The sequence below is a fragment of the Zosterops lateralis genome (genome assembly GCF_965231275.1).
Source record: "Zosterops lateralis genome assembly, chromosome: 31".
Classification (NCBI taxonomy): Eukaryota; Metazoa; Chordata; class Aves; order Passeriformes; family Zosteropidae; genus Zosterops; species Zosterops lateralis.
Genome location: NC_139791.1, coordinates 1,237,771 through 1,264,869, shown reverse-complemented (window position 1 = coordinate 1,264,869; position 27,099 = coordinate 1,237,771). Strand labels below are relative to the sequence as shown.

General features: G+C 49.1%; 1 protein-coding gene across 1 annotated transcript; it reads left to right on the top strand.

Moving 5' to 3' along the window:
- Positions 1-22,014: 22,014 nt before the first annotated feature.
- LOC310920606 (olfactory receptor 14C36-like) lies at positions 22,015-22,947 on the top strand (the record flags this gene model as incomplete). Its single annotated transcript, XM_083880666.1, has 1 exon — positions 22,015-22,947. One exon carries the CDS (start codon positions 22,015-22,017, stop codon positions 22,945-22,947), a length of 933 nt encoding a protein of 310 aa, XP_083736792.1.
- Positions 22,948-27,099: the final 4,152 nt, after the last annotated feature.

Sequence of the window (27,099 nt, the reverse complement as noted above, 5' to 3'; positions counted from 1 at the left end):
AAATTCCTCTCTTCTTGTGTCCTGTCTGGACCTGCCCAGGTGATGTGTGTGGCAATATTTCTTTCTCAGGCTGTTTCATACAATGAAAAAGAGCTCCACCATCTCTGAATCCACCCTTCAGGCCCTCTCAGGCTACTCCTATTTTGTCCTCAGTCTTCACTCCCTCAGTCTCTATGGGTCATTTGATTGAGGCCTCCAGATCCCATCTTGGGGGCTTTTTGGGTCCTTGCAAGGTCTTTTCAGATTAAAACATTGTGGTCATAGTCCATGAAAAATTGAAACATTTTACAGGCCTGTAGTGACAGAGGAAGGAGCATAGCCTTAAAAATGGTTAAGCATAAATTCAAATTTGATATAAGAAAGAAATATTTTAGGATGAGGCTTAAAAGATGGAATAAAGTTGTCCACAAATTCCAATGGCACATTCCAAAAGGTTTTGAAGGTCAGGAGCTTTGACCATCAGTTGCAGTGGTAGTTGTGCCTTCCCACAATAAGGGGGCTGCTGTACACGATATTTTAGAGCCGTCCTAATTTTGAAAAGACACAATAAAAATTAATTTGAGGAAAGTTCTGATACCTCCTCATGAAGGTCTCACCAAGGGTGTCATTGGCAGAGATTTCCAGCATGACCTTGACAGCTGAGCATGGGGGGTTCTGCATCGGGGTCTGAGATTCTTGATGGAAATCCACAAAGGCCATTTGGGGAATGTGCAATATTTCCCATGGGATGTCTAAGAAAGGACCCCAGGAAGGGAGAGGATGGGGGATCAAGGTGGTTTGCTGAGAGGTGATGCTCAGTGCCCATCCCTGGCCATGCCCCACAGCTGATCCCCACAGCCTGTGGCATTTTCCTAAACCCTCCATTGCCAAGAACTGTCTGGGACAAGGCAGCTCTCTCTGCTCTGCGTACCGAGGGATGTCCCAGTGCCAGATACTGGAGTGGAGACCACAAACCATCAGCTCCTGTGTCCTTTGGGGGCCCAGGCACTGGTGAGACTGGTGTGTGTGCACACAGCACTGGTGTGTGTGGGGCTGGCTGTGACCACCAGGGAACATCAAACCAGAGCAGCCAGAGAGCAGCAGAGGCCTGGGAGCTGCTGTGGGAGATCAGCTCCTGCAGGGATCCACATGGTCTGGGTGTCTGTGCAGCTCTGCCTCTCATCCTGCCATGGCAGAGCACACAAACAGCCCCTCCCTGTGTCCCTTTCTCCACTGACTGTGCTTTGGCCTGGCCTGGAAACCTCCCAAGGTCCCTCCCAGGAGGAGTCCCTGTGCATTTCCCTCCCCCATGGCTCTGCCCTTCCTGATCCAGCAGCTGTGGGGCAGCAGAGCTGGGGCAGTGCAGGGACAGGGCTGGCTCTGACAGGGCTGTTGTGGGTTAGGAATGGTGCTCTCCAATTTACTACTCCCCTCCTACAAAGACCATGTGTCTCCCCAGATTTATAATCCCACTATCATACTCCACACCACAGGGGCTTTCCCTGCCTGGCCCTGCTTGATCTCAGCCCACATTTCACACTCAGGGATAACCTGGAGATGGTGTCCATGGTTCAATCCACCCCTTGCTCACCAGCCCATCTGGAGGTTGCATCTCTGCCCTGATCACCTGAGGTGTCCTAGGCCCATCGAGACAGAAATAACTCAGCCTTGTGTGGCCAGTCCAGACCCACCTGAGACACTTTAATCCTGGCAGCCCCATCCCCCTGCCCATTGTTGTGCTGCTCTTCAGTGCCCAACTCTTGGGTACATGAGCATCCACAGGAGGAACTTTCAGAGCAACTTCTCCCTTGGGCAGCAATGTCTTGTATGGGAAATGACAGTGGTCAGAAAATAGATTTTTAGGCTTCAGACAGTCGCTTAAGGCTGTGTTTCACTCTGGCCTGGGAAATCATAAGAAGGAATCCTAACAATCCTTGTAGATATCCTTTTTCCTGACACCTGGTGTTTTTCTACTTTGTGGTTTACTTGTAAGAAAGAATTGAGAGGTGATTTTCCAAATGACCAATCATATTCATTGTACTAAAACACTGTATAAAAGAGTCCATCTTTCAATAAACTTTTTGCTATAATGCCCTCCGAAGAAACTGGATTTTACCCGTCGTTATTTGAGCCGTCTGGAATATTAACTTTTCCTGTCAGCTGTGGGCAGAGCTGTGTAAGTGTATGTGACCCTTGCCTGGTGCAGGCTGGGGGAAGGCAAAGGGCCCTTGTCCGAGCTGTGTGCAGAGGAATCCTCAGGGGCCCAGGCCGGGGCTGCTCAGCGGCCGGTGGGTTGTGGTGAGTGGCGGCAGCTGTTGACGCTTCCCTTGGAGCGTCTCCAGGCAGGGAATGTTGGGGGCTGCCAGCGCTGGGGTGTCCCAGAGCCAGTGGAACATTGGAAGGTTGGGGCTGCCCTGCTCCTGGCGCAGGCGGCAGAGCTCTGTCAGCCCCTGGAGAGGACAGCCAGGGCTGTGCAAAGGTGAGAATGGCAGAAGGGGCTGAGCTGAGAGGGAGCCAGAGGGATGATGGAGTCCAGGCACTGGGGGCCTGGGCATCCCTGGCAGGGGTGTGCCAAGGCTCCTGGAGCTGGGGCAGCCTCGGGGCTCTGAGCATTCCCTGGGGAGCCTGGTCAGAGGCCCAGCCCAGCCTGCAGGGGAAGGAGCTTTTGCTGCTCTGAGGCCCGGGGCCAGCCTGGCCCAGGCCCAGCCGTTGCCTGGGCTGCTGTCCCTGCTGGCCCGGGGCCCAGGTGGGAGAGAGAGAGAGAGAAAGGGAGGGGATTAACTACCACCAGATGAGGTGAAGTCCTCGTAGCCATTTGCCAATAGATCTGTTGTCCTCTGTAGCAGCAATCTTTGATTTTGTTTAACCTAGTGACTGTATTTAATGGTTTTTTCCAAAGCGAAAGGCAGTTGGCCATAAGGTGAGGAGATCGATGCAAGTTTGTTTTGAGAGAATGAGAACAAGGACCGAACAGACCAGTCCAGCAGCAGGCACAATCAGTCCACAATGACTTGCCCATTGCTCAGGTTCCAATGGGAATGCCTGCCAGGTTTTGCTCCAGCAAACACACCTGCAGGCAGCACGTGGCAGACATCCCACCTCAGCCAGGCCAGAACTCCTGTGTTGGGGTTTTAGGGGCTTCAGTCTCTGTCCTTGGGGTTTCAGTCTCTGTCCTTGACGACGGTCATGAGGCAGATGAGGGATCTTCGGACCGTCTCTTACACCACCCTGTGACTCACGGTTGTCATCAAGAGAACTCCATCAACAAGACTCTGTAGTGTTGTTTCAAAGTTCAATGTTGGTAACATATCCCAGAAAACAGATAGAGCAAAAAATTCAAAGAGAGGAAAGAAATGAAAAAAAAAAAAATAGGAAACAATAAACAATTAAAACCAAATAATCAATCAAAACAAAAATCAATTCAATATATATATTCAAATTTCTTATCAAAATTTTTCCTCTTACTTTAATATAATCCATTTTACCATCCATCATTCTGGCTTACTCATGTAGTTCATCTTGTGTTCATCCCAATTGCCTTAGGGATGTCCACAGGGGAGGGGATATTGACCAAATTTTGTGCATTCATTATAGATGTCAATTGTGTTAACCGTTTCATCATTCTCCAATTCGTAATGTATAGGATTGCTGATAAAACCAATCAAAACTAAATTCACAAGAACAACAATAGGATGACACAATTTGTTCAGGACACCTGTGGCAGTAGGTGACCACCCAAAAGTGTATCCCACCATCTGTGTTTGACATCTTTTCTTACCCTTTCCAAAACACGATCAATTTCTTTTACACTGTGTTGAAAATTTACCCACACAAAAATTTGAAGGATTTTTAGAATCCACTACTACATTTTCTACAAATACAACATCACAAGCAGTTCTCAAGCATGCACACCCATTGCCTATATACACAAGCACTGTTTCAGGATTCTCGTTAGGATGAACTTCAAAATGACAGATATTTTATTCTGTGTCCAAACAAATTTCTTGAGCTATAGTTGCATTACTTTCACAGATAAACCCTTGTTGTTCCCAAGCAACACAAGATTCTAAATTAACACTTTGCCATGTCTCACCAATTTGACGGGCCCATTCTCTGTGCCCAAAAGGATGGAGAATAGCTCCCTCATGGTTCAATCCTAATGCAATGATAGGGAATATCCAATATACTGAAGCAATACGTATGGTTAACACAAAAGCTGTGGCTGTGTTTGTAATGGGGCTGTAAGTAAAATTCACTAAGTTCCACCAGGATTGAAATTCTCTTTCAAGATCAGTGGCACTGTCCCAAATTATTTTCCGAATTGCAGTAGGAAAAATGCCTTCTTCACCCTCTCTTATAATTGAGGCAGCAACTGACTGCATCAGAGGCTGGATGCATCTGAAAGCCAAGGAAATCTTGCTTTGAGCAACACCAAGTGCGTCAATGATCAATTTGTGGTCATTCATATTTATCTTTTCCCAGTTTGGTAATATGTTTGATAACAGCCACTGATGGATTCCCAAAGCCAATAAGGACAACTGCAGTATTTGCTGTAATTTGGTCAAATCTCTAGTGGTGGCAACCAAATTATTCATTAGTACTTCTGAATCAATAATATTCAGAATTCCCAATCCTGTTCCCAAAACACCAGTAATGTCTCTTGGAATTATTTTTTAGAAAGGCTCCACTTTTGCACCCCTTGAAGGAAGTTTGCAGAAAAGACAAACAAGCTGGCTGAATCTCTGAAACATTATTTTGCATCGGCAGTTTGACTTTTTTTAATAGACCATGCCAGATTTAACCATAGTTGTTGGCCTGTTTTCCTGAATATATATGTCCAATTTCAAAAATTCTCGGGCTCAGCATAAGCGGTAGTTGAGCTTGAGTGATGGTACTGACTGTAACCAGGGTGGGCTATGGCATTTATTTTAAACTTAAAAGAAAGACCTTCAGTATTATAGGTCCAAAGACAAACCACCTCCACGGTTTGTACTAATGTAAAGTTACGCCAGCAATACCATACACTTGGGTGCGTACAAACTTTTCATGCTTATTTTTCTGATTAGTCAAAATGCTGATTAAAATTGCCTTTCTGTGGGTAGTTCCATTAATAATTTGACATCCTATTCTAATTTCTTCCCCTATTACCCTTGAAGCCACCATGTTTTTGGTTTTTCCCATTCCTGCCTAGTGTATATCTGATTTTCATGCATGACAACAGTTGATTGGTTTAAATCCTTCACATCACTCTACTTTCCCATGTATCCAGTAGAATGAATGAAAGCTTGGGACCAAGGCCATTCAATATCATATTGGCTAGGAGTGCTCTTAGTCTCTTCCACCCTTTGGGATGTAACCACTGTACTCAATATGGGCTTTGCTAGAGCGTCTATCTTATATTTGTGTATAAGTCCTTTCAGACCTGACCGATTCGCCTGGTTATTTTGCCAATTGCATGTCACATAAGTTAATTTGGTTAAAATAAAACAATACCAGCAGTTAGTTGGTTAGTTTTTGCACTCTTTTGTAATTGCAACATTGCTGGCCCTGAGGTCTAAGGAGTAGTTACCAACATACTCCTGATGACAACACAGTACAAGGGGGGTTTGTGTCACTAGACAGAAACAAAATGAAGGACAGTCAGGCAGCCAGTGTCAGAGCAAAAAGCAACAGTGGTTTATTTTTTATTTGGGTTTATACAGATTTTTGACAATGGCCAGGGACTGGACAAACAGGGTGGCCACCCCTCTGACTCCACTGGTCAAATTAGAAGTCCATCAAGAAAGGAATGTTAAACAATCACTTTGTTTACCTAAAAGTCCATGAGAAACTCCACTAACAAAAATGCAAACATCAGAAGGCTGAAAAAGATCAGGGTGACGTCTCATTCTTTTTCCTTTAAAAAAAAGCAAAATGAACAATGTTCAATCTCTGTTTGTGGAGGGACCATTGGAGTGATCACTCGCTTCGTCTGCATCTGAGTCATCACTCGATGGCTCATCCACTTGATGACTTTCATTTTGGTCACGGTCTCCAGTTTGCCCATCAGCCGGATTCTGCCTTTGCGGTCACAGGTCAGGACAAACACACTTCGCAGGTACCCAGTGCACCCCAGTATCTGTGGGTACACAGGCATACCCACTCCCCGAAGTGATAAGGTCATAGGGACCCTCCCTCTGTTTGGTGACTAAATTCTGCACCCAAACCTTTGCTCAAGGCTGATGCATCTCATCCAAAGCCTGCAACAAAAGGTGATGGTTCAACGTGACCGGGTTATTAGAATTCAACTGTACCGTAAGGTGATTGATGGTATACAAAGCTTTTGCCAACCGACTGTGCGGGGTTACACCCTGCATTCCCCATTTTTGTTTTTGAAGAATCCATTTCAAAGTACCATGAGGATGTTCTACAATAGCTTGACCAATTGGAGAATGAGGGATACCAAATGTGTGTGACACACCCCACAACTGCAGGAACATCTGCACCTTCTGCAAGGCGTAAGCACGACCATTGTCGGTCTTCACAGCAGAAGGTATGCCTGGACTGGCAAAGGCCTGCCTCCAGTGGCAATGACATCGTGGGTCTTTTCTCCTGTGTGAGCAGAAGCCAACATTGCAGAGGAGAAAGTGTCCACAGTGACCTGCACATACTTGAAGCGGCCAAACTCGGCAACTTGAGTGACATCAGTCTGCCAAAGCTCCAAGGCCTTCAGGCCTCTGGAGTTCACTCCTGCCAGTAAAGGTGCTGCCAGCACGTGACAGTTGTCACAAGAATTGACAATGTCAGGGCCCTCTGTTGGCATCAGCTGAAACTGCTTCTGCAATGTATGTGTGTTCTGATGGAAAAACCCATGAGATGCCTTGGCCTGCACAAATGTGTCAGGCTGAGGTGCTACCCACGCTGGGTCAGCCCTCACATTACCTGCCTCTATGAACCCTGGCAGACTGGTATGACTTCTGACATGCAGAACGTAGAATGGATGAACCCAGGCCTGAAAGGCACACCACAGGGTCTTCAGCAAATGAAACAAAGCAGCATTGCTGACTTCCTTCAAAACTGAATAACCCAACTGCTGTGCTATGCCGGCCACATTGGTGGAATCCGTGGCCAAATTGAAAGGTTCCTGGGAAAATTTTTGCAATGCCATGACAGTAGCCCTCAATTCAATCAATTGGGCTGACCCATCATCATGACCTTCCAGAACCTGCCACTCAGATCCATCCCTCCAAGAAAAAATGGCCTTTCCTGTCCTTCCCGAACCATCAGTAAAGATGATGGGTCGTGCACAGGCTCCTGAGTAGTTTTGGGCTGCAAAGAAATCTCTGTGAATTTTACCACTTGCAATAGCTTATGGCTGGGTAGATGATAAGTGATCTGCCCTGAAAAGTTTTCCAGAGCACTTTGCAGAGAAACACTGTTTGCATAGCTCCAGTCAAATTCCTCCCGCTGTACAGGAAGTACGATCTTTGCGGGATCTGCACCCATCAATTGCAAACACAGTTGCCAGCATTTGATTATCAAATGAGCGATCAGCTCAAACAATGCAGTTGCCATCTTCTGGAAGACCCATTGCAAGACAGGGAAGGAATCGGACCATTTGTCACTCCATTGGCCAATGATGCCTGTGGGATGCAAATCTGGAGTGGTGATGAAAACAGTGACATCAACAGAAGGGTCAATGCGATAGACTTGGTGAGCAGAAACAGCTCCTGAATGTCCTCCAGCACCTGACGTGCCTCAGGGGTCAATGTGCAAGGTGACTTCAAATCAGAGTCTCCCTTTGACAAATCAAACAAAGGAGACAGTTGTGCTGTGGTCAGTCCTTAATACGGACACAACCAGGTGATGACATCCACCAATATCTGGGCATCATTCAATGTCTTCATCAAATGCACAAATTGCACCTCTTGATGTTGGACTGTTCTTTCCAAAATTTTGACCCCCAAATATTTCCAAGGAGGTTGTTGCTGAACCTTTTCTGGAGCTACCTCCAGCCCATAGGAATGCAAAGCATTGAGCAACTAAAGCTGTATCCTCAGCAACTCATCCTGGGAGGACACAGCCACCAATATGTCATCCATGTAGTGATAAAAATGAGCATCAGGAAACTGCTTACGAACTCCAGCCAAGGCTCAGGCCACATACCATTGGCATATGGCTGGGGAGTTGCGACAACCCTGGAGAAGAACCCTCCATTGATATCACTGTGCAGACTCAGCATTGTTGATTGCTGGCACGGAGAAGGCAAATTTTGGTCTGTCATTGGGATGCAAAGGAGTTGTAAAAAAACAATCCTACAGATCCATGATGAGGACCGGCCAATCTGCAGGAAGCACGGTGGCTGATGGCATACAGCCTGCAATGTCCCCATGCTTTCCATCCTTGAGAGAGGGGCCACTGGTTCTCCCAGACGGGTTTGTCCACCAGCTACCGCACAGGAGGTGTAGGACACCCTGTGCCCTTCATCGCAGTGGCCCCACCAAACATCCATCCTGATATGCACCCCCCACGCGGCCAGAAGATCCCTCCCCGAGAGATTGGTACGAGTTTCATTTGTGGCGTGAGGCCAAACCATGACTGTCTGTCCCTCTGGGTTCATGATCATCACAGGCTGCTGGCTCACGTAGCATTGCACCATTCCTGCCAACCCCATGACAGACGTCTCCACTGGATCAAAGGCCACTCCAGGGGCCAAGCAGAAAGGGGCAGAATCGTGATGTCCACACCAGTGTCAAGGATCCTGCGGAGGGGGATCTCTGGCGGTGTCGCACCAGGGATGGACAGGGTAAACACCTTCTCAGGATGTTCTTCTGTCATGACAGCAGTCCAGTGAACCTGAGGTGGCCCAGTGGATCCAAAGCCACCGTCTTCCCACAACTGGTTCTCTGCCCTGTGAACAGAAGACTTAAAAGGCACAAGTTGAGCAATCTGGGTCTCTTCAGGGATAGTGATGGGGGATGGGTGTGGAAACCATAGCATAGATTTGTCCCGTGAAATCTGCATCAGTGAGTCCCCCATGCACAATGATACCCTGAGTGATGGCACTAGATCTCCCCATGAGGAAAGCACTCATGCCCTCACCCACGGGACCAAAGGCAGCCAGGGGAACCTTGTGCCCTCCACAAGAGTCTAAGACGACAGTTGCTGTTATGCAGACATCAAGCCCTGCTGAGCCGCTGGTGCTGGCTGCAAGCTGACCAAGCAAACCTCCATCGACTCCAGAGCTTGGAGAGAGGCTGTGTCTGAGCGCGTCTCCCCCTCGCGCTCCACTTCCCATTTCCCGAGCTCGACAAAGGCTGACCATTGACACAAATTGTCACCTTACTGACATTCACAGTATGATTTGGCCTTCCACACCAACCACACAAAAACAAGGGAGTTGTCACTCTCTGTACTTTCTTTTCCTATTTCTTGCTGCCCTGAGTGGGGAGGGGAGCAGCCGGGACTGCCCCCAGCAGGGTTCCACCCATGACGCAGAAGCTCATAGCAGGATTGGAGGATCCATAACCCTCTAAAACCATGTCAAACCGTTTCCAGCATATCACCAACTTCAGCATGTCTACACTGTAGTCTGCAGACAAAATCTGAAGCACATGGTCACCTAACAGGCACCAAGCTTCCTTAGAGAATGCTCTCTCAGCAATGGGAAAGAAACCGTGGTCCTTTCCATAAAAATATAAATGCTGAAAATCATCCCCAGAGATGGAAGCTCGCTTTCCCTGCAGCAGGTCCTACCAGAGTTCTGAGACCAATGCATCTTCTGTGGAGAATACAGGAATTATCATTTTTACAAAGGCTACAGACAAACCCTGACGGGCAGGGTAAGAGCCACCGTCGTTACCTCGGGGGGAGGGGGGCGGGTCACAGCACCTACCCAACGGTCAGCAGACTGCAGTTCCACTTCGGGTCACCAGATGTCGCTATAGGACAAGAAATGAACTACATGCATACAGGTCGTCAGGGCAAAAAGAAGAAAGCTTATTTTTCTACCTTGGTTTATATAGATTTTGGACAATGACCATGGATTGAAGAATAAAGTTGCCACCTCTCCAACCACACTGCTCAAACTAGAAGTCCATCAACTGTCCCTCCTCAAGAGAGGCATGAAAAACAAGAAGGACATTTACAATAATGTCACTTTGTTTACATGAAAATCTGTAAGAAACTACTACAAAAATGCAAGCATCAGAAGGCTAAAAAAGATCAGGGCAACATGATCCAGCATACTATTTTTGTAAATTTTTTCAGTGGGATTTGTGGAGTTCTGAATGCCTTTTAGACTTTGGCTTTGTGAAGTTAGGCAGCTTGTGTGGAAGTGACCGTGGTTTAAGAGTTGTGGTGTATTTTTGAGGTAATCCTGACATCCTGTGTCAAAAGTTATAATTGCAGAATACTGGTAACTTTTAGCTGGTTGTGTTGGTGTTTATTGTTTTGGTCTGTTGAAAGTGGCAGTTAAAGCTCAAGCCTGAGCTGACAGGGTCTGGCTGTCTAGGCAGGCCCTTTTTAATCGTTTCAGCTTGAACTGGATGAGTTTTTGAATGTGACGCAGGACTGGGCCTTGGTGAGACAAGAGGTTGAAGGACAAAAAGAGTGCTTTGTGGAGGATTATACTCAAGCTGACCTAAAAAAAATTTGGCTTTTGATTAATTGCCCCCAGTTGAGGGAGGACTTAGGAACCTGTTGTGGTGGGGACAAGAGGGAGTAATTCCTTGTTTTGTATTTAGCCTGACAATCTTTCATTGGAAATTAGACTGACATCCAGTTTGAGTTTTTCTTTGCTGTAAGGAGTGTGAGAGGAGGCGGTATTGTGTGTCCTACAGATGAAGACCTGCGTGCCCCAGGTGCATTCTGAAGCTGCCATGACATTATAACTGGGAAGCAGCATGTGCTGAGTGTGAAATATTAAATGTAGTTTGTGAAAAGAATTGTTGTTTATTTTCTGGGATTAGGGATGTGGATGTTTTTGAAGAAGATTGTATTGCCCTGATTTTTCTTGCTTTCAAGTGTTTGAATCTTTGCAGCCTGATTCTCACAAAGCTTGATGTAAACTGTATGTAATTATCTATGTGTTTTGCATAGTTCTTCTCTGAGAGGAGAACCTGACTGATGGTCAGAGCGACCAATGGAGTCATGAGGTTGTAACCTTCTTTGGCCAATCCTGGCCTTCTGTAAAAAGTGTATATAAGTTGATGGAGTCAGAAAAATAAAGAAGCTTTCCATGTCTGACCTGTTGTGGCCTGCTGTCCTCTGTGTGGGTCTGCACCCACGCCACAATTCATGGCCTCTCCGTGTCTGGACCACATCTGGTGACCCTCTTCATTATGAGAACGGCACATCTGAAAACTGTCCAGGTCTGAACTGCACGTCAGGTGGACCTCTGTGCCCAGTGAGACACTGCAGCCTGCTGTGTGCCTGATGTAATAGTGGTCAGAGATGGTGATCTCTAAGCCCTCCTCAGAAGATGATGAGGCCCTCATGTAGGACCTTTGGTTAGAGGTCTTACAGAGGGAAGGAGCCTCCTTTCCTGGAGATGCTCTCCAGAAATTGTTCTATTATGCTAAAACTCATGGGGTTTTTTGCAGCCTTCAGAAAGCTTTTTCTACAGCAGAGTGGAAGTCCCTGGGTGACCATTTGCTTCAGTTTTTCATTGCAGATTGCAGTGCGGAGCTTTTGGATTGGTAACAATCTGGAAAAGGCTGGAGAGGGTGCTGCATAGATTGCAGCCTCCCAGTTCTGAGGTCTCTGAGGACAGCTCCAGTCTGATAGAGCTGGAGGCCAGGGGAGATGTCGGAGGCGCCGCAGGAGTGTGGAGGCTTCAGCTCTTCCCTCCCGTGTGCCCGTGATGTCGGCGGGACAGCCAATTCCTCTCCCTCAGAGGCACAACAGTGCAGAAAGCCTGCCTGCACTCAGCGCAACTGCTGAGGTGGGCACGGGGTCTTCTGCAAAGCAGACCCCACCTGCACCTACGCCACGTCAGTGCTGGGGTGTGGGAGAATTTGAGACCAGCAAGAGCCCCATGGGACTGGCTCTATCAGCGTCCCCCAGTCCCGCGCCACTGCAGCTGCGGCAGAGGCCGCGGCAAGAGGTGCCCCCCCCCCCCCCCCCCCCCCCCCACTTCCTCCCCCCGTGCTTTCCTGGTGTTGGAAGTGCCGAGAGTGCTCTTGGATCAGGTGGTGCTCGTGGACTGCCCACACTGTGGGATTCCGACAAGATATTCCGTGGAGCAGGACAGTGCAGGGCTGCGATGCTCCGGGGCATGGGCAGGGTGGCCCCAGATCCCCACGGGGACCTGCAGCACACATGCAGCTCTGGGCAGCTTGGTGAGAGGCCATGGGCCCCACGGAAGCGGTGGGGTGGGCCTGCCGAGCCCACCCAAGGCGGCATGGCCCCGGAGAGCGGCGGGGCCAGCCCAGGCCGGGCAATGCAGCTCGCTCAGTCCGTGCAAGAGGGCACGGCCCTGGAGTGCGAGAGATCCCCCCTGCATCAGCCAGCCCAGCCCGCGCAGGAGGGCAGCATGGCTCCGCGGCAGGCAGCTCGGCCAGCCAGCATTAGAGCCCCCATGGCTCCGCTGAGGTATGCAGGGGCAGGGCACCCCCCCAGCCCCCCTCCCCCCTGTGCCAGTCATGGCACTTCCCCCGTGGTCTCCTCTCCCCCCGAATTACCCGCGCCTGTGAGGACGGTGCTTGACAGTGCTGCGGGGCCACAGGACAAGCCCCCAGTGCTGCGATCTCCTCCCCCTGCGGGGCCAGGGCGGCACGGCGCAGGCAGCTGCCACCGATCTGAAGATAGTTGCTGAGATAGCTGCTGGCTCTGCGGTGTTTGTTTTAAAGGGACAGCGTGGAGCAGCCAGTGACAGGCGGGTGTTCACCTGCTGCAAAGGGTCCTGGTGTGCCGGGTATCCCTCAGTTTCGGATGATAGCCGAACAAAGGCTGATGCTGTGAGTGGCTGTGGGTCAGCACGGTGCCCCCTGCAGGGCAGGGATGGATTCCCCAGCTCTGCAGGTACAGTGAGAAAAGCTCTCACCCCTGTCCCTGTGGAGCACACAGGACAGGATTCAGAGGCCCATAATGCCTCATCTAATGCTCAGGCCAGCAAGACTAATGCTCAGGCCAGTAAGAAACAAAGAAAGAGAGGGCAAAAAAGAGGAATCACTCCCTTGTTTCTTTGTGGAAGCTGTGGACGGCCAGGTCACATGGCAAATGTTTGTAAGGCAATCCATGTGAATGGCCAGCCTCTGTCAAACGGGCATGGGGTGCAAAGAGGAAGTGTGCTCGGACGCAAGGGTCTTCCCAGTCCCCACAGCCGATGGAGGTCTGTTGGGAAAGTTCAGTCCCACGCCCACCTCTCCCTGTCAGTGTCTCTGAAGGGACCAAAATTGTTTAATTTGTGTTTGAGTTTTCTGTCCACAGGACAAAGAGTCGGTGGTGAGAAGGCAGTTGCTCTGAAGTTACTGAGCTGCCTGGATTTCACTGGACTGTTGCTCTGATCAGAGACTGTCCTGGAACAATTTGGAACGGACATTGCGATTTTTCCTTTGCTGTTTGGCAGCTGGAATGGACTGTCAAGATCCATTCATCGCCCTTCGTTACTTGTTTGTGAGCTGATGGACCAGGATCATCTGGAAATTTCAACCAGTCCTGGGAAGTTCCTGTGTTCTGCATTGAAACAGAACTCTGGGGACTGGAGGTTTTTATAACACCTCCAAAAAGCCAATCCTCAATTGTGAATCTGAATGATTGTTTTCTGTGATTCATTTGTATCCCGCAGGTGTCACTGGCTGATGAATGTCCAATTCCTTGCACGTTCTGGAATGGGTCATTTTTGCCTCATCTGCCACAAGGCGGCAAAATATTGTTTGAAAAAATAAACAAACAATCAATTTTTTTTTGTTTGAGCTAATTATTGCTCGATTTCAGCCACAAAAATGGCAGTCATTTTTGTATGAGCTCATTGCTTGATTGATAAATGCAGGCAACAATGCTTGCGAATTTGATGGGTGCAGATTTTTGTAAAATTCATACTCTCAGTATTATGGGAGGAATTTGATTGGAGTTTTGCAAGCAGTGTTTTTCTGCCAAATGCTCTGGAGCCATGAGCTGTTGCGAGTGGCAAGAATCCTTTGGAATTTTTTTTTTTTTTTGCGGCCCAAAAATATTCAGAAATTTAGTGCAAGGGCCCACTGTCTTTACAGATGATTTGGGAGGATGAGGTAGGCCAGTGTTGCTTGGAAGGATGACTTTGAGGGCAAGTTTTGGAAGCCCCTGAGAATTGGCAGCATATTTGGTTGTATCGGGGCTGCTGTCATGGCATTTCCACAGTTTTCCCAGAAACGTTTTCATTTAGTCACGGATTTAATTTCTGTGGTCAACATGACACACAGATGGGTTGTTCAATTTAAAGGGAGTCAGCAATGTTGTTTGTTCCATTTGCTGAAGAGCCTTTTGTTGTGCCACAGAGGCCTGGTTCTTCAAAACAAAAACGGGGAATGCAGGGTGAAACCCCGCAAATTTAATTGGCAAAGGCTTTGCATGCCATGGAGCACCTTACAGGTGCCAAAGAATTTCACTAACCCTGCAATGTGAAAAGCAAGAAACCGTGACCGAATGAAGGTCAACAGAGGAGGAACCACTGGTCCTCCCATGGGAACAGAAATAAAACTGTAGTTCATTTTCTTTTTTCCTTTTTTTTTTTTCTTTTTTTAAAGGTAAAAAGGGTGAGATGTCGTCCCTGCATTTCTTAGTTTCAAGTGTTTGAGTCTTTGCAGCAGCTTCTCACGCTGCTTCATGTAAACAATATTGTATTCTTAGAATTTATCTATATGTTTTGCATTCTTGTTCTCTGAGAGAGAACTTGACTGATGGTCATATTGACCAATGGAGTCAGGAGGTTGTAACCTCTTTGGGCCAATCTTGGCCCTCTGTACAAAATGTATATAAGCTATTGGAGTCAGATAATAAAAGAGCATTCCATGTTTCACCAAGCTGCTGCCTGCTGTCCTCTGTCAAGGTCCACTCCCACATCGCAACGTGTTGCCCCTCTAAGGGCAGGGGTAACAATTGGCCAATGGAGTGAACAATCCTTTGCCCATCTTCGAATGGGTCTTTTTGCCCCCTCAACCAAAAAAGACAGTACTCCTGTTGTTAGAATTGATTGCCCATTTGATGATCAAATGCTGTCAGTGGTATGTATTATCCTGCAAGAATTATTCTTCCAGTACGGCAGGAAGACTTTGAATGGAGTCTTGTTAACAGCGCTTCCTTGCAAAGTGTGCTGCAAAACTTTTCAGGGAGATCACTGATCACCTTCCCAGTCATAGATGATTGAAATTGGCAGAGTCAGCTGAATTGTCTGTGTGGCCAAGAAGTAGTTGGATGCCAGTGCAAGGACCCACCGTCTTCACTGATGGTTCAGGAAAAACACGGAAAGCCATTTTTACCTGGAAGGATGAATCTGAGTGGCAAGTGCTGGAAGGCCACAAGTCAGGCTCAGCCCAGTTGGTTGAATTGAGGGCTGCTGCCATGGCATTCCAGCGGTTTTCTCAAGTAGCACTAAATTTGGTCACTGATTCTGCTTATGTAGCAGACTTAGCCAGACATTTGGATTGTTCACTTCTGAAAGAAGTCAATAATGAAACTTTATTTCAGTTGTTGAAAACTTTGTGATGTGCAATCTAGGCCTGAGTTCATCTGTATTACATTCTGCATACTCGGAGTCACAGTAACTTACCAGGTTTCATAATAAAAGGTAGTGCCAGGGCTGACAGGTTTGCTAACCCTGTGTGGGTAGTGCCTCAGCCTGACAAAATTGCGCAAGCCAAGGCATCGCATGATTTTTCCATCAAAGTGCACATACTCTGCAAAAGCAATTTCAGTTAACACCAACTGAGCCTCGTGACACTGTCAGCTCTTGCACAGACTGTCATGGACTTGCTGCACCCCTACCAGCAGGGGTAAACCCTAGAGGCCTAAAAGCCTTGCAGCTTTGGCAAACAGATGTCACTCATATTGCCGAATTTGGCCAACTTAAATATGTGCACGAGTCTATTGATACCCTCTCCTCTGCCATGTATCTGCTCATACCAGAGAAAAGGGTCGTGATGTTATTGCCCATTGGAGGATGGCTTTTGTGGTCTTAGGTAAACCTTCTTCTGTGAAACTGATAATGGGCCTGCCTACGTCTCGCAAAAGATACGACAGATTTTACAATTATGGGGAATATCACACAAATTCGGTATTCCACATTGTTGGAAAGAGGGAGACTGACTCAACCGATGTTGATCAATCAGGCTCAACTTTGTTTCCTCGCTTACATTTATATTCTAAGTAATCAGCTCATACATATTGCAAAAGCCAAGCTCCTGATTGGTAGTGACTAAACAATAGCTTACTTCATGCTATATCAGCATATTGCAAAAGTCATATCGCCTTGTGGTGTTCAGTTCCTCTTATGATCTCAGTTTCTCTCCCTCATCCTGTTCTTTTCTAACAGTTCTGCCAAGAACATGCTGGCCTTGTCCTAGCTTCTAATGACAAGATAAATCAGAGAGCTATTGCGTCTCTTATCCTCTAACCATTCCTCAGCTATCTCCTCCACACCACATTCTCCAACTGGTCAAACCATTGTTGAACACGCCTATGGCATCTTGAAGCATGTTCTGGAAAAACAAAAAGAGGGAATGCCTGGAGAAACCCCACACAGTCGGTTGGAAAAAGCACTATGTACAATTAATCACCTGACAGTGCCAAAAAATTCAGACAATCCTATCTATTTGAATCACTTTCTTTCGTTGCAATCTTCAGGCAACACGCACCTGCCTTGAGCAAAACTCTGGGTACAGAATCTAACTACTAATAAATGGGAAGGCCCACATGAGTGTATCACTCAGGGTCATGGGTATGCATGTGTTTCCAGAGACATTGGAGTACAGTGGGTACCTGCAAGGTGAGTTCACCCTGATTTGCAACACCAAAAGCAGAAAACAGCCAACAGACAACCTTCAAATGATGATCAGGATGCCAATCATCAATCAGATGGTCCCTCTACAAGTAGAGAGTGAGTATTCTGTCTCTTCTTTTGCCTCTGATTGTGTTAGAATTAGAAATTGACTGTATTAGAGTTAGTAACTGACTCCTTGCAAGAACTAACAACAAGACTTGATGGTGGCACAGACAGGATTCGATAGCATGTGCTAGAGAATCTCCCTGATCATTCTAAATCAATGTCCGACTGAGGTTTCATTTGATAACTGACAAATTACTAAAGGGACCTCTTGTGCCGTGTTTGTTCTCTTTCCTGCAAGGGCCCTGCAGGAGATTACAAATGCTGCCTTCCACCTTAAAACAAAAGGGGGAGCTGTGGATAGTGAAAACGAGAGATCAGGCAGCAACAGCAGAGTCTGAGTCTGTGTGAGATCGAGTCACGTAACTTTCTCACACTGGCCTGAAAAATTGTGAGGAAGAATCAAAAACAATCCTTGGAAGGTGAAAAACCCTTAAAGTGGAAAACCCTTAGCTGGTGGTGTATTTCTAACTTGTTGTTTACTTACAAAAAATGGTTGAGGGGTGCAGTTCTGAATGTCCAATCATATTTCTTTCTAAAACTGTCTATAAAAGGAGGTGAAAAATAAAGATCATGCTCTCTTTTACCCTGCAAAATCTGAGAGTGAACGTGTCGTTATTGCCACCGTTCGTAATATAATAACATGTCACATTGGCCCTTTGGTTCTTTTGGGATCCTCAGGATCACAATGGCCCCTTGGCTGCACGAGGCCCAGCTGTGTCACACTGGCCCCTTGCTTCCATGGGGCCCATAGCATCACAAATGTCCCCCCTTGCTTCCATGAGGCCTTGATGTGTCACAGGGGTCTCTTTGGTACCACAGTATCACAATGGACCCTTGGTTAAATGAGGCCCTGCAGAGTCAAAAAGGTCTCCTTGGTTCCACCAGGTCCTGCAGAGTGCCTTGGTTCAGTGAGGCCTTGAAGTGTCACAATGCTCTCCAGTATTCCATCAGGCTCCTCAATGTCACAATGGACCTTTGGTTTGATGAGTCTCACATTGTTCCAGGAATCCTTACTTCCATGGGCCCTGTAGTGTCACATTTGTCACCATGGTTCCATGGTGCCACACAGTGCCACAATTGCCCTTTGGCCTACAGGGCCTCATAGCATCACAATGGACTCCTTGGTTCCATGGGGACACAAAGTGCCATAATGGTCCTTTGGTTTCACAAGGCCTCCAAGTGTAAAAATGACCCCTGTGGTTTCCTGTGGCCATGCTGTGTCACAAAGGACCTGTAGTTCCATGATGTCCCAGAGTGTCAAAATGGTCTCCTTGGTTCTGAAATATAAGAATGTTCTCTTGGCCCCTTGGAGCCTCAGAGTGTCACTATTGTTCCCTTGGCTGCATGAGGCCCTGCAGTGCCACAATGGTCCTTTGGTTCCATAAGGCCCCATGTGTCATAGTGCTCTCCATTGTTACATGAGGCCACGCTGTGTCACAAGGGCTGCCTTGGTTCCATGATGCCCTGTAGTGTAACAAAGGTCTCCTTGGTTCCATGGTGTCAGTATGGCCCCTTTGTCCCATGGAGCTCCACAGTGTCATTGTGATCCTCTTGATTCCATGAGACCCTGCTGTGCTACAAAGGCCTCTTGGTTATACAAGGCCCTGCAGTGTCACAATGGCCTCTTGGTTCCAAAGGGTTCCAAAGGATCATATTTGTCTCCAGTGTTCCATGAGGTCCCACAATGTCACAAAGGACTCTTGGTTCCAAGGGGACCCGCAGTGTCACAAGGCTGTGTTAGTTTTCTGAGGTCCTACAGTGTCCTAGTGCCCCCTTGGTTCCATAAGGCAAAGCAGAATCAGAATGGCCCCTTTGTTCCATGGAATTCCACAGTGTCACTATGGTCCCATTGTTTCCACAGGGCCCCACAGTGTAACAGTGGACCCTTGGTCCATGAAGCCTTGCTGTGCCACAATGGATTTTGGTTCCATGAGCATTTGCACTGCCAACAATGGTCTGAATTCTGCAGTGTCCCCATGGATCCTTTGTTCCATGAGGTTCCATAGCATAACATGATCACCATGATTCCAGAAGGTTCCGTAGTATCACAATGGACCACTGGTTCCATACAGCCCCACACTGTCACAATGGCCCCAAGGTTCCATGAGCTTCCATATTCTCAGCAACGGTCTCCTTGGTTCCATGAGGTCCTGCTCTGATACAATGGACAGCCTGGGCTGCACAGGGCACAGGGATGGGCAGCAGCTGCAAGGCCCTGACACAGCCAACTCCTGCAGCACTTGGGCCATGGCTGCTGGGCCTGGGCCTGAGCCATGAGCAGGAGACAAGTGACCCTTGCAGCCCTGGGGCCTCATTGCCTCCTTGGCCCTGCTCAGCAGCCTGGCAGGGGCCGCCCCATGGTCCTGCCCTTGGCATTGCACATCCCCACATCCCGGTGGCCTGGGAAGAGCCCTGAGCACCGAGGGAGGGACAGGATGTGCCTTGGCAGGGGCTGGGGCTCAGGCCTTGGCCCTTGGCATTCCTGAAACACATCCAGGTTTGCTCCGCATGAGAGACACCTTTGCCTTGTTTGTCCCCACCTGTCATCACTGCCTGCAGTGTTCTGCTCTAACTGGAACCTGGGGACACTTTCTCCATTTTGTCCCTCAGTGAGACCTATTAAAACTTCAAGAAACTTTGGAGCTTGTATGTGACTTTGGATTCTTGAGAGATTTATTTAAATGACTCTCAGGGACTTAGCACTAAACCTCCAAGAAGTTCATTAAATTCCTTCTGCTATGTCTGTGCTGATGAGCTGGGCTGGGCTCCTGGTACAGAGGTAGATCCCAGCAGCCAACAAGAACTTCAAAAAGACATTTCTTCTGAAGCGCAGCTCCTCCCCAAGACGACTGGGGCTGAGGGCACTACCTGCAGGCACCTGTAAGGAGTGAATCAGAAAGAGGTTTAAGGAAACTGGAAGGAAAATTCTGGAAGATTATTCACTGAGAGGTCTTCACAACTTTCGAAAATTTTTACCTTCTTCATAGAGAAATGTTCACCATTTCTGACACAGTCAGTCTGTGGCTGCAGGGATCTCCTAAAGCTGACCCAGGACAGGACTGACAGCACTGTAAGGATGGCTCTGCTGCCCTTTCTGCTTTGGGGGAGGATGTGCTCCAGAGCGGGGCTGCCCTGGGCACCGTCAGAGGGACAGGGCAGGACGGCTCCTGCTGCCAGGGACGGCTGCAGGGGCTGAGGCTGGGGCTGCAGCCAGGGCTGCCCAGGGCTGTGGTGCAGAGCAGGTGCTGCAGCCCTGAGGGCTCTTGGCCAGGCCAGGGGATGTGCCACCTGCCAGGGGCAGCTCTCAGCCTGCCTGGGAGCTCCCATGGATGGTGGAAGGGAGCTGAGGGTGCAAGAAGTGACTCCTGCCAGGACAGGTCTTGCTGCTGTGGAGAGGGTGCTGTGTGGGCCAGGGCTGATCTCAGCTCCAGCTCATGCCCAGGTGATTTCTGAAGGAACTTTTCATGAGCTCAATCAGGGCAGGAGTTTTCTGCTTGAGTCTCTGCTTTCCTCAAACTGTGCTCCTACTTTTTCCTGGCTCAGGTTGGTGACAATGGAAACTCAGCTGTGCAGGGCAGAGCAGGGGCTGAGGCTCTTAAACCATCACACTGAGGATTCCTGGGAACCTCAGCAAGTGCCTCCACCTCCCCAGCCTCCAGATCCATCCAGCATCACCTTTCCATGGTGCCCAGGCCTGGGGGAGCTGTTCTTTAATCCCTGCAGCCCCGAGCAGCTGCAGGGCAGAGCCGGCCCAGGGGCTGGGCTGGGCTCTGGCAGCACTGGCAGGGAAGGAGCCCGGGCCCACAGAAACAGCTCGGGCTAGGACAGCTCCAGCAGCAGAGCTGTGGGCAGGGAGGGAGGGAGGCAGTGCTGAGGGAAGCCCTGCTGCAGGGGACATGTGGCACCTGCCAGCCCTGCCCTGCAGGGCACACACTGCCCTGAGCAGCACAGCTCCTGTGTCCCCTCCCAGCCAGCACAGCCCTCAGCCCGGGGGCTTGGGGCCCTCAGTCCCCTCCTGGGCTGGCAGAGCAGCCCCAGAGATGAAGGGCATCTCTCCTGCCATGTGCCCATTCCCTGCTGACCAGGGCCTCAGGGCCACTGTCCTGCACTGCTGCTGCCTGGGAGGGGCTGTGCAGGGCTGGGCAGGGAAAGGCTTTTCCTCAGGGCCCAGCTCTCTCTCTCCTTGCCTTGCCCAGGTGCTCCTGGCATTGCTGAGGGGCTCTCTGGGAATGGCAGTTCCAGCTGCAGGCTCAGGCCCAGCCCTTGGGCTCCTCCTGTGCAGGCTGAGCACAGCAATGGGGTGTCCCAGCTGCCTCTCTCCTGGGGAGTTCTGGGCAGGGCAGGCTGGCAGGCTGGGAATGAGCTGACTCTGCCTGACTTTGGGAAAGGCAGCAACCACTTTGTGTGCCAGGGATCCCTCTGCTCTCAGCAGTGTCTCCTGGCTTTCCAGGGTAACACGGGAGTGGGGCCCAAAAAGGTGCAAGTCTTGGGCAGCTGGGAACAGGAGAGAGGGACAGAGCAGCTCCCCTCAGTCTGCACTAAGCCTCAGACAATCCTCTTGCCTTGCTGGACTCTCTGTTCTCCCCAGGTAGAGCAGAATCCCTCGTTCTGACTCCTGCAATCCCCATCCCTTTGCCCCGGCAGATCCTGTGCCCTAGGAAGAGATTCTTTGCCCAAATTTAAACACCAGGACTGGCTGCTGCCCTCACTGTTCTCCTGCACTGACTGGGGCTCAGGGCTGAATCCCAGGTGTCCTGCAGGTCGAGGTCTGGCTCCTCACTGAACATTGGCCAGCAGCAATCAGAGCTCCAGCAACCAAGGTTAAGGTAGTTCTCCTAAATAGGGACAAGGGGGAGGTGTTTAGTGGCAGTGAACGGTCAATGTGAAATGGCTTTGAGTTTCCTGTGAGAAACTTTCCCTCAAATGTCACTGTCTTTCTCCCTTCTGCAGGTTGGGATGTCCAGACACAGCAAATGTCCAACAGCAGCTCCATCAGCCACTTCCTCCTGCTGCCATTGGCAGACACACGGCAGCTGCAGCTCCTGCACTTCTGCCTCTTCCTGGGCATCTCCCTGGCTGCCCTCCTGGGCAACGGCCTCGTCATCAGCGCCGTGGCCTGCGGCCACCACCTGCACAGCCCCATGTTCTTCTTCCTGCTCAACCTGGCCCTCACCGACCTGGGCTCCATCCTCACCACTGTCCCCAAAGCCATGCACAATTCCCTCTGGGACACCAGGAACATCTCCTACACAGGATGTGCTGCACAGCTCTTTCTGATTTTCTTCTTTCTAGGGTCAGAGCTTGCCCTCCTAACCGTCATGTGCTACGACCGCTACGTGTCCATCTGCAAACCCCTGCACTACGGGACCCTCCTGGGCAGCAGAGCTTGTGCCCACATGGCAGCAGCTGCCTGGGCCAGTGCCTTTCTCTATTCATTGCTGCACACAGCCAATACATTTTCCCTGCCCCTGTGCCATGGCAATGCCCTGGGCCAATTCTTCTGTGAAATCCCACACATCCTCAAGCTCTCCTGCCCACACTCCAACCTCAGGGAACTTGGGGTTTTTGCTGTTAGTGCTGGCTTAGCTTTTGGCTGTTTTGTGTTCATTGTTTTCTCATATGTGCAGATCTTCAAGGCTGTGCTCAGGATCCCCTCTGAGCAGGGACGGCACAAAGCCTTTTCCACCTGCCTCCCTCACCTGGTCGTAGTCTCCCTGTTTCTCAGCACTGCAGCCTTTGCCTACCTGAAGCCTCCCTCCATGTCCTCCCCATCCCTGGATCTGGCCCTGTCAGTTCTGTACTCAGTGATGCCTCCAGCCCTGAACCCCCTGATCTACAGCCTGAGGAACCAGGAGCTCAAGGCTGCAGTGTGGACACTGATCACTGGACGATTTCAGAAACATTAAACTACTGGCCAGTTTTTGCAAATCATTTGTAATAAAGCCATCTTTGATAGTTCTTGTTGGTCTGGATGTGGTTTTTTTCTGCCCTATGTTTTAGTTTATAAACACTGTCCACAAAGCGAGGCCACTGTTTGTGCCATTTATCATTTTCATTTTCTCGAGCTTTGCTGGCACCAGAAAGTGTTAATGTGGAGCTGTGCTCTTGGTGGCTCTAAATGAACTAAAGGATCTCCAAGCAAAGGTTTCACAAATGATCCCTCTTTTATTCCCTTCTCTGGAGCTGCAGCAGCAATGCCTGTGTGCAGAGCTGGGGGGCAGGTCAGGGCTGGCACAGCAGCTCTGCTCCAGCTGGCCACACCATTCCTGATCCAGGCCAAGGGCCATTGGCCTTCTTGGCCACCTGGGCACACTGCTGCCTCATGTCCAGCCTGCTGTCCAGCACTGCCCCAGCTCCCTTTCTGCCTGGCCACTCTCCAGCCACTCTGGCCCCAGCCTGGAGCACTGCAGGGGTTGTTGTGGCCAAAGGGCAGGACCCGGCCCTTGGTCTTGTTCAACCTCCCATGGTTGGATTTGGGCCCTGGATCCAGCCTGTCCAGGGCCCTGTGCACAGCCCTCCTACCCTCCAGCACATCCACACTCACACCCAGCTTGGTGTCACCTGCAAATCTGCTGATGCTGGACTCAATCCCCTTATCCAGACCATCAATGCAGATCCTGAAATCCACGCTGGCTGGCTCTGATCCCTGGGCCATCCTGTGGGTGCCCTGTGATGGCACTCAAGGTGATCTGTTCCATAACCTCTCCAGGCACTCAGGTCAGGCTGACAGGCCTGGAGTTCCCCAGATCCTCCTTCCAGCCCTTCTTGGGGATGGGCTCCCATTGGCCCCTCCAGTCCTCTGGGACCTCCCTGGGGAGCCAGGACTGATGAGAAATGCTGGAGAGCAGCTTGGGGAGCTCATCTACCAGCTCCCTCATCCCCTCAGGATGGATCCCATTTTGTTCCACAGACATCTGTGAGCATCTGAGTGGCTCAGCTGCTTCCTCCTGGATTACAGGGGGGCTCTTCTGCTCCCTGTGCCCATCTACCAGCTCAGGAGAGCATTTGTCCTGAGGACAGCCTGTCTGATTGTTGAGAACTAAGGCAAAGAAGGGGTTAAGTACCTCAGCCTTTTCCTCATCTTTGGTAACCATGTCCCTCCAATGAGGAATGGAGGTTGTCTATGCCCCTCCTTTTGCTATTAATGTATTGATAAAAACATTTTTGTTATTCTTCACAGAAGTAGTCAGGTTAAGTTCTAATTGAACTTTCACCTTTCTAATCTTTATGCATGCCCTGACAACACTCTTAAATATTTCCTGAGTTCCCTTCTCCTCTTTCCAAATGTGATGCACCATCTTTTCTTTCTCTTGAATTCCTGCAAAAGCTCCATACCCAGCCAGGACAGTCATTTTCCCTGCCAGTTCACTTTTTGGCACAGAGTTTGGCTGTTCCTGCTCCTTCAAGATTTCTTTCTGGATGTGTGTCCATCTTTCCTGGACACCCTCGTTCTTATGGGCTGTTTACCTTTAAAAAATCTGTACCGGATTTGGCACTCCCCAAATCTACATCCTAAATAGGATGAAGTCTACTCTCTCTATGTCCAGTATAGAAGTTTGTTTAATGCCCCTCTTTGTTTCACAGAATATTTAAAAACTCAATAATTGCATGGCCACTGTACCTCTGACAACCACATCTCCCACCAGCCCTTCTCTGCTTGTGAACAGCAGCAGACAGAGCGTTCCTTGGCACTGGGAAGAGAAGGAAACCTCCTCAAAGTGCAGCTTGGAAGGTTCAGGCTGGAGCTGAGGAAAAAGAAAAGTCCTTCCAGGGCAGAATTTTGGTGCAGGAGGTGTCCCAGCGTGAGGCTGGGCCATGGGCTGGCTCTGTGTGCCAGGAGCCGGCAGCGCTGGGTGCAGGGAGCCCAGGGAGGGCACAGAAATGCTGGGCTGAGAAATGCTGGGGGGACAGCGAGATGGGCGTGTGCAGCCGGCCAGGGCACAGCAGCAGCAGCACAGGGGGCACAGCCTGCAGGACACATGGCCAAGGGCTGGGCAGGGCTGGCAGGGCCACAGGCAGCCAGGCCTTTGTCCCCTGGGCTCTGGCAGCGCCTCTGGAGGCCCCACAGGAGGAACTTTCCTTTCAGGGCCTGCACTTTGCTTCTGCCTGGCCCCTCCCTGAGGAGGCTGCCAGGCCTTGCAGCTTGAGGACATTTGTCCTTGCTGCCCCTGCCATCCCAGTGCCCCACCAAGAGCCCCGAGCCACCCGCGAGGGACAGGCCCTGCTGTCCCAGCCCTGGGCTCAGCCCTTGGCCTTTCTGCTGCCTCCAACCAGCCCAGGCCTTGCTCAGCATTGCAGTTCCCTGCTCACAGCCTTGGCCTCCCTGCAATCCTGCCCTCAAGGATCTGCTCTCACCAGTCCCTGGGGAGCCTTTGGCACTCCCTGCCCTCCCTGGGGCCCAGGGATGCTCCAAGGGACTTGGACTTTTGCTTCTGACTCCTTGAGCAGCTTCTTCAACCTTCTCTCAGTGCCTGGGGCTCCTGGACTCAGCCCCAAATCCAGCGTGGGACTCATGAAAATACAGAAAGCCCTTGGGAGCTCCTTCTCTTTCCTCAATTGTCTTTGAGTTTCCAGGGCTTGTGCAGCTTCCTGGAGTCAGTTTGGAGTTCTCTTATTGAGGAAGATTTCAAAGTGCACCTCTTGGTGTTTTTTTTTTTTTAATCAAGGCCGTATTTTTTAATTTTACAGTTCAGAGAAGAGGCAATAGAAGCATTCTCCAAGTGATCTTGATTCTAAATGTCTCCTTAGGAGGTCTGGGCATGTAGAAAAATGAGCCCCTTACAGGCTGACCCTGTTTGGACAACCTGCTCCTCACCTCCAGCCTCAGCATATCTGACATCACCCACCTAGGACTGAAATCCCAAAATACATAAAAAAAATTAAAATTTTCCTAATAATTAAAATTCAATAATTAATAAAATTATAAGTATATTTTAACTATTTATAATAGTATTCTTTCTATTTATTACTGATTTTTTATATTTATATTAAAAAATCTATACATTTTTCATGATCACAAAAATGATTGTTTATTGGATCTAAGTAACACAATTCCTTTCATTAATTCATTGACCACTATTGGGATTGATACTGAGAGGAATGACAGACTTGTCTTTACAAACAAGCAGTGGGTCTGCTGGCAGATAAAACTAGCACTGTGAGATAAAAGAAACAATGGGAAAGATCCCACTGATTGATGAATGGAAAAGAAGATATTTGCCTTTACAAACAAACTGTAGGTTTGCTGATAAATTAAATTGCATATTGAAAGATGAAAGAAACAACAGGAAAATCCATACATTCCCTAAGAATTAAAAATTAAATGGTGGATTATACAGTAAAGGGGAATTTTAGGTATTAGGCACTCTGGGAAGTCTCTAATTCTCAAGCACCTCAGCCAATGGGGAAAGAGAGAGGGAAATGCGGCCGGGAAATTAGGATAAAATAGGGGGCTGTGTCCTCCAAAATTTGAGACACCTCAGGGGAAATGCCCCATGGCCTCTCCCTTTATTCAAATAAAGTAAAAGGACTCCTCTGTCTCCTTTTTGGACATAAACCTCTGGCGGTTGGGGATTAATTTTCCTAACAACTTTGAGCTTGAGTGGAAGGTAGAAGTTTTTGAGGACCTTATTCTAGGTGGTAGATAGACTCTCTGGTCTTTTTCCTTTTTATGGAGTGTTGTTGTCCATCCTTGCTGTGGGAAGCTGTGTGTCTTTTCAGCTTTGCATTGGGTTTGTCAGTGCAGTCTCTTTTTGCTTCCCTCCTGTTTCATGGATTCCAACACATTTGGTGAAAGAGCTCCTAATTTTACCTCCCTTTTTGTTTCATTTTACACTTATAAATACATGAATGTTTGAAATATATTTTCTCAACTTTTTCAAATAGTTACAACTGACATATTTTTAAGAGAAAAGGATGACTTATAGATGGCGTCACCTCAATAAGTCACAGCTGTGTTTTGAGTGCATAAAAGAGTGGGATAGCTGATCAGGGGAAGATCCTGAGGAAGAAGGCATTGAAAGTATTGCAAGAACGATTTGGGAAGACTTGAAGACTGA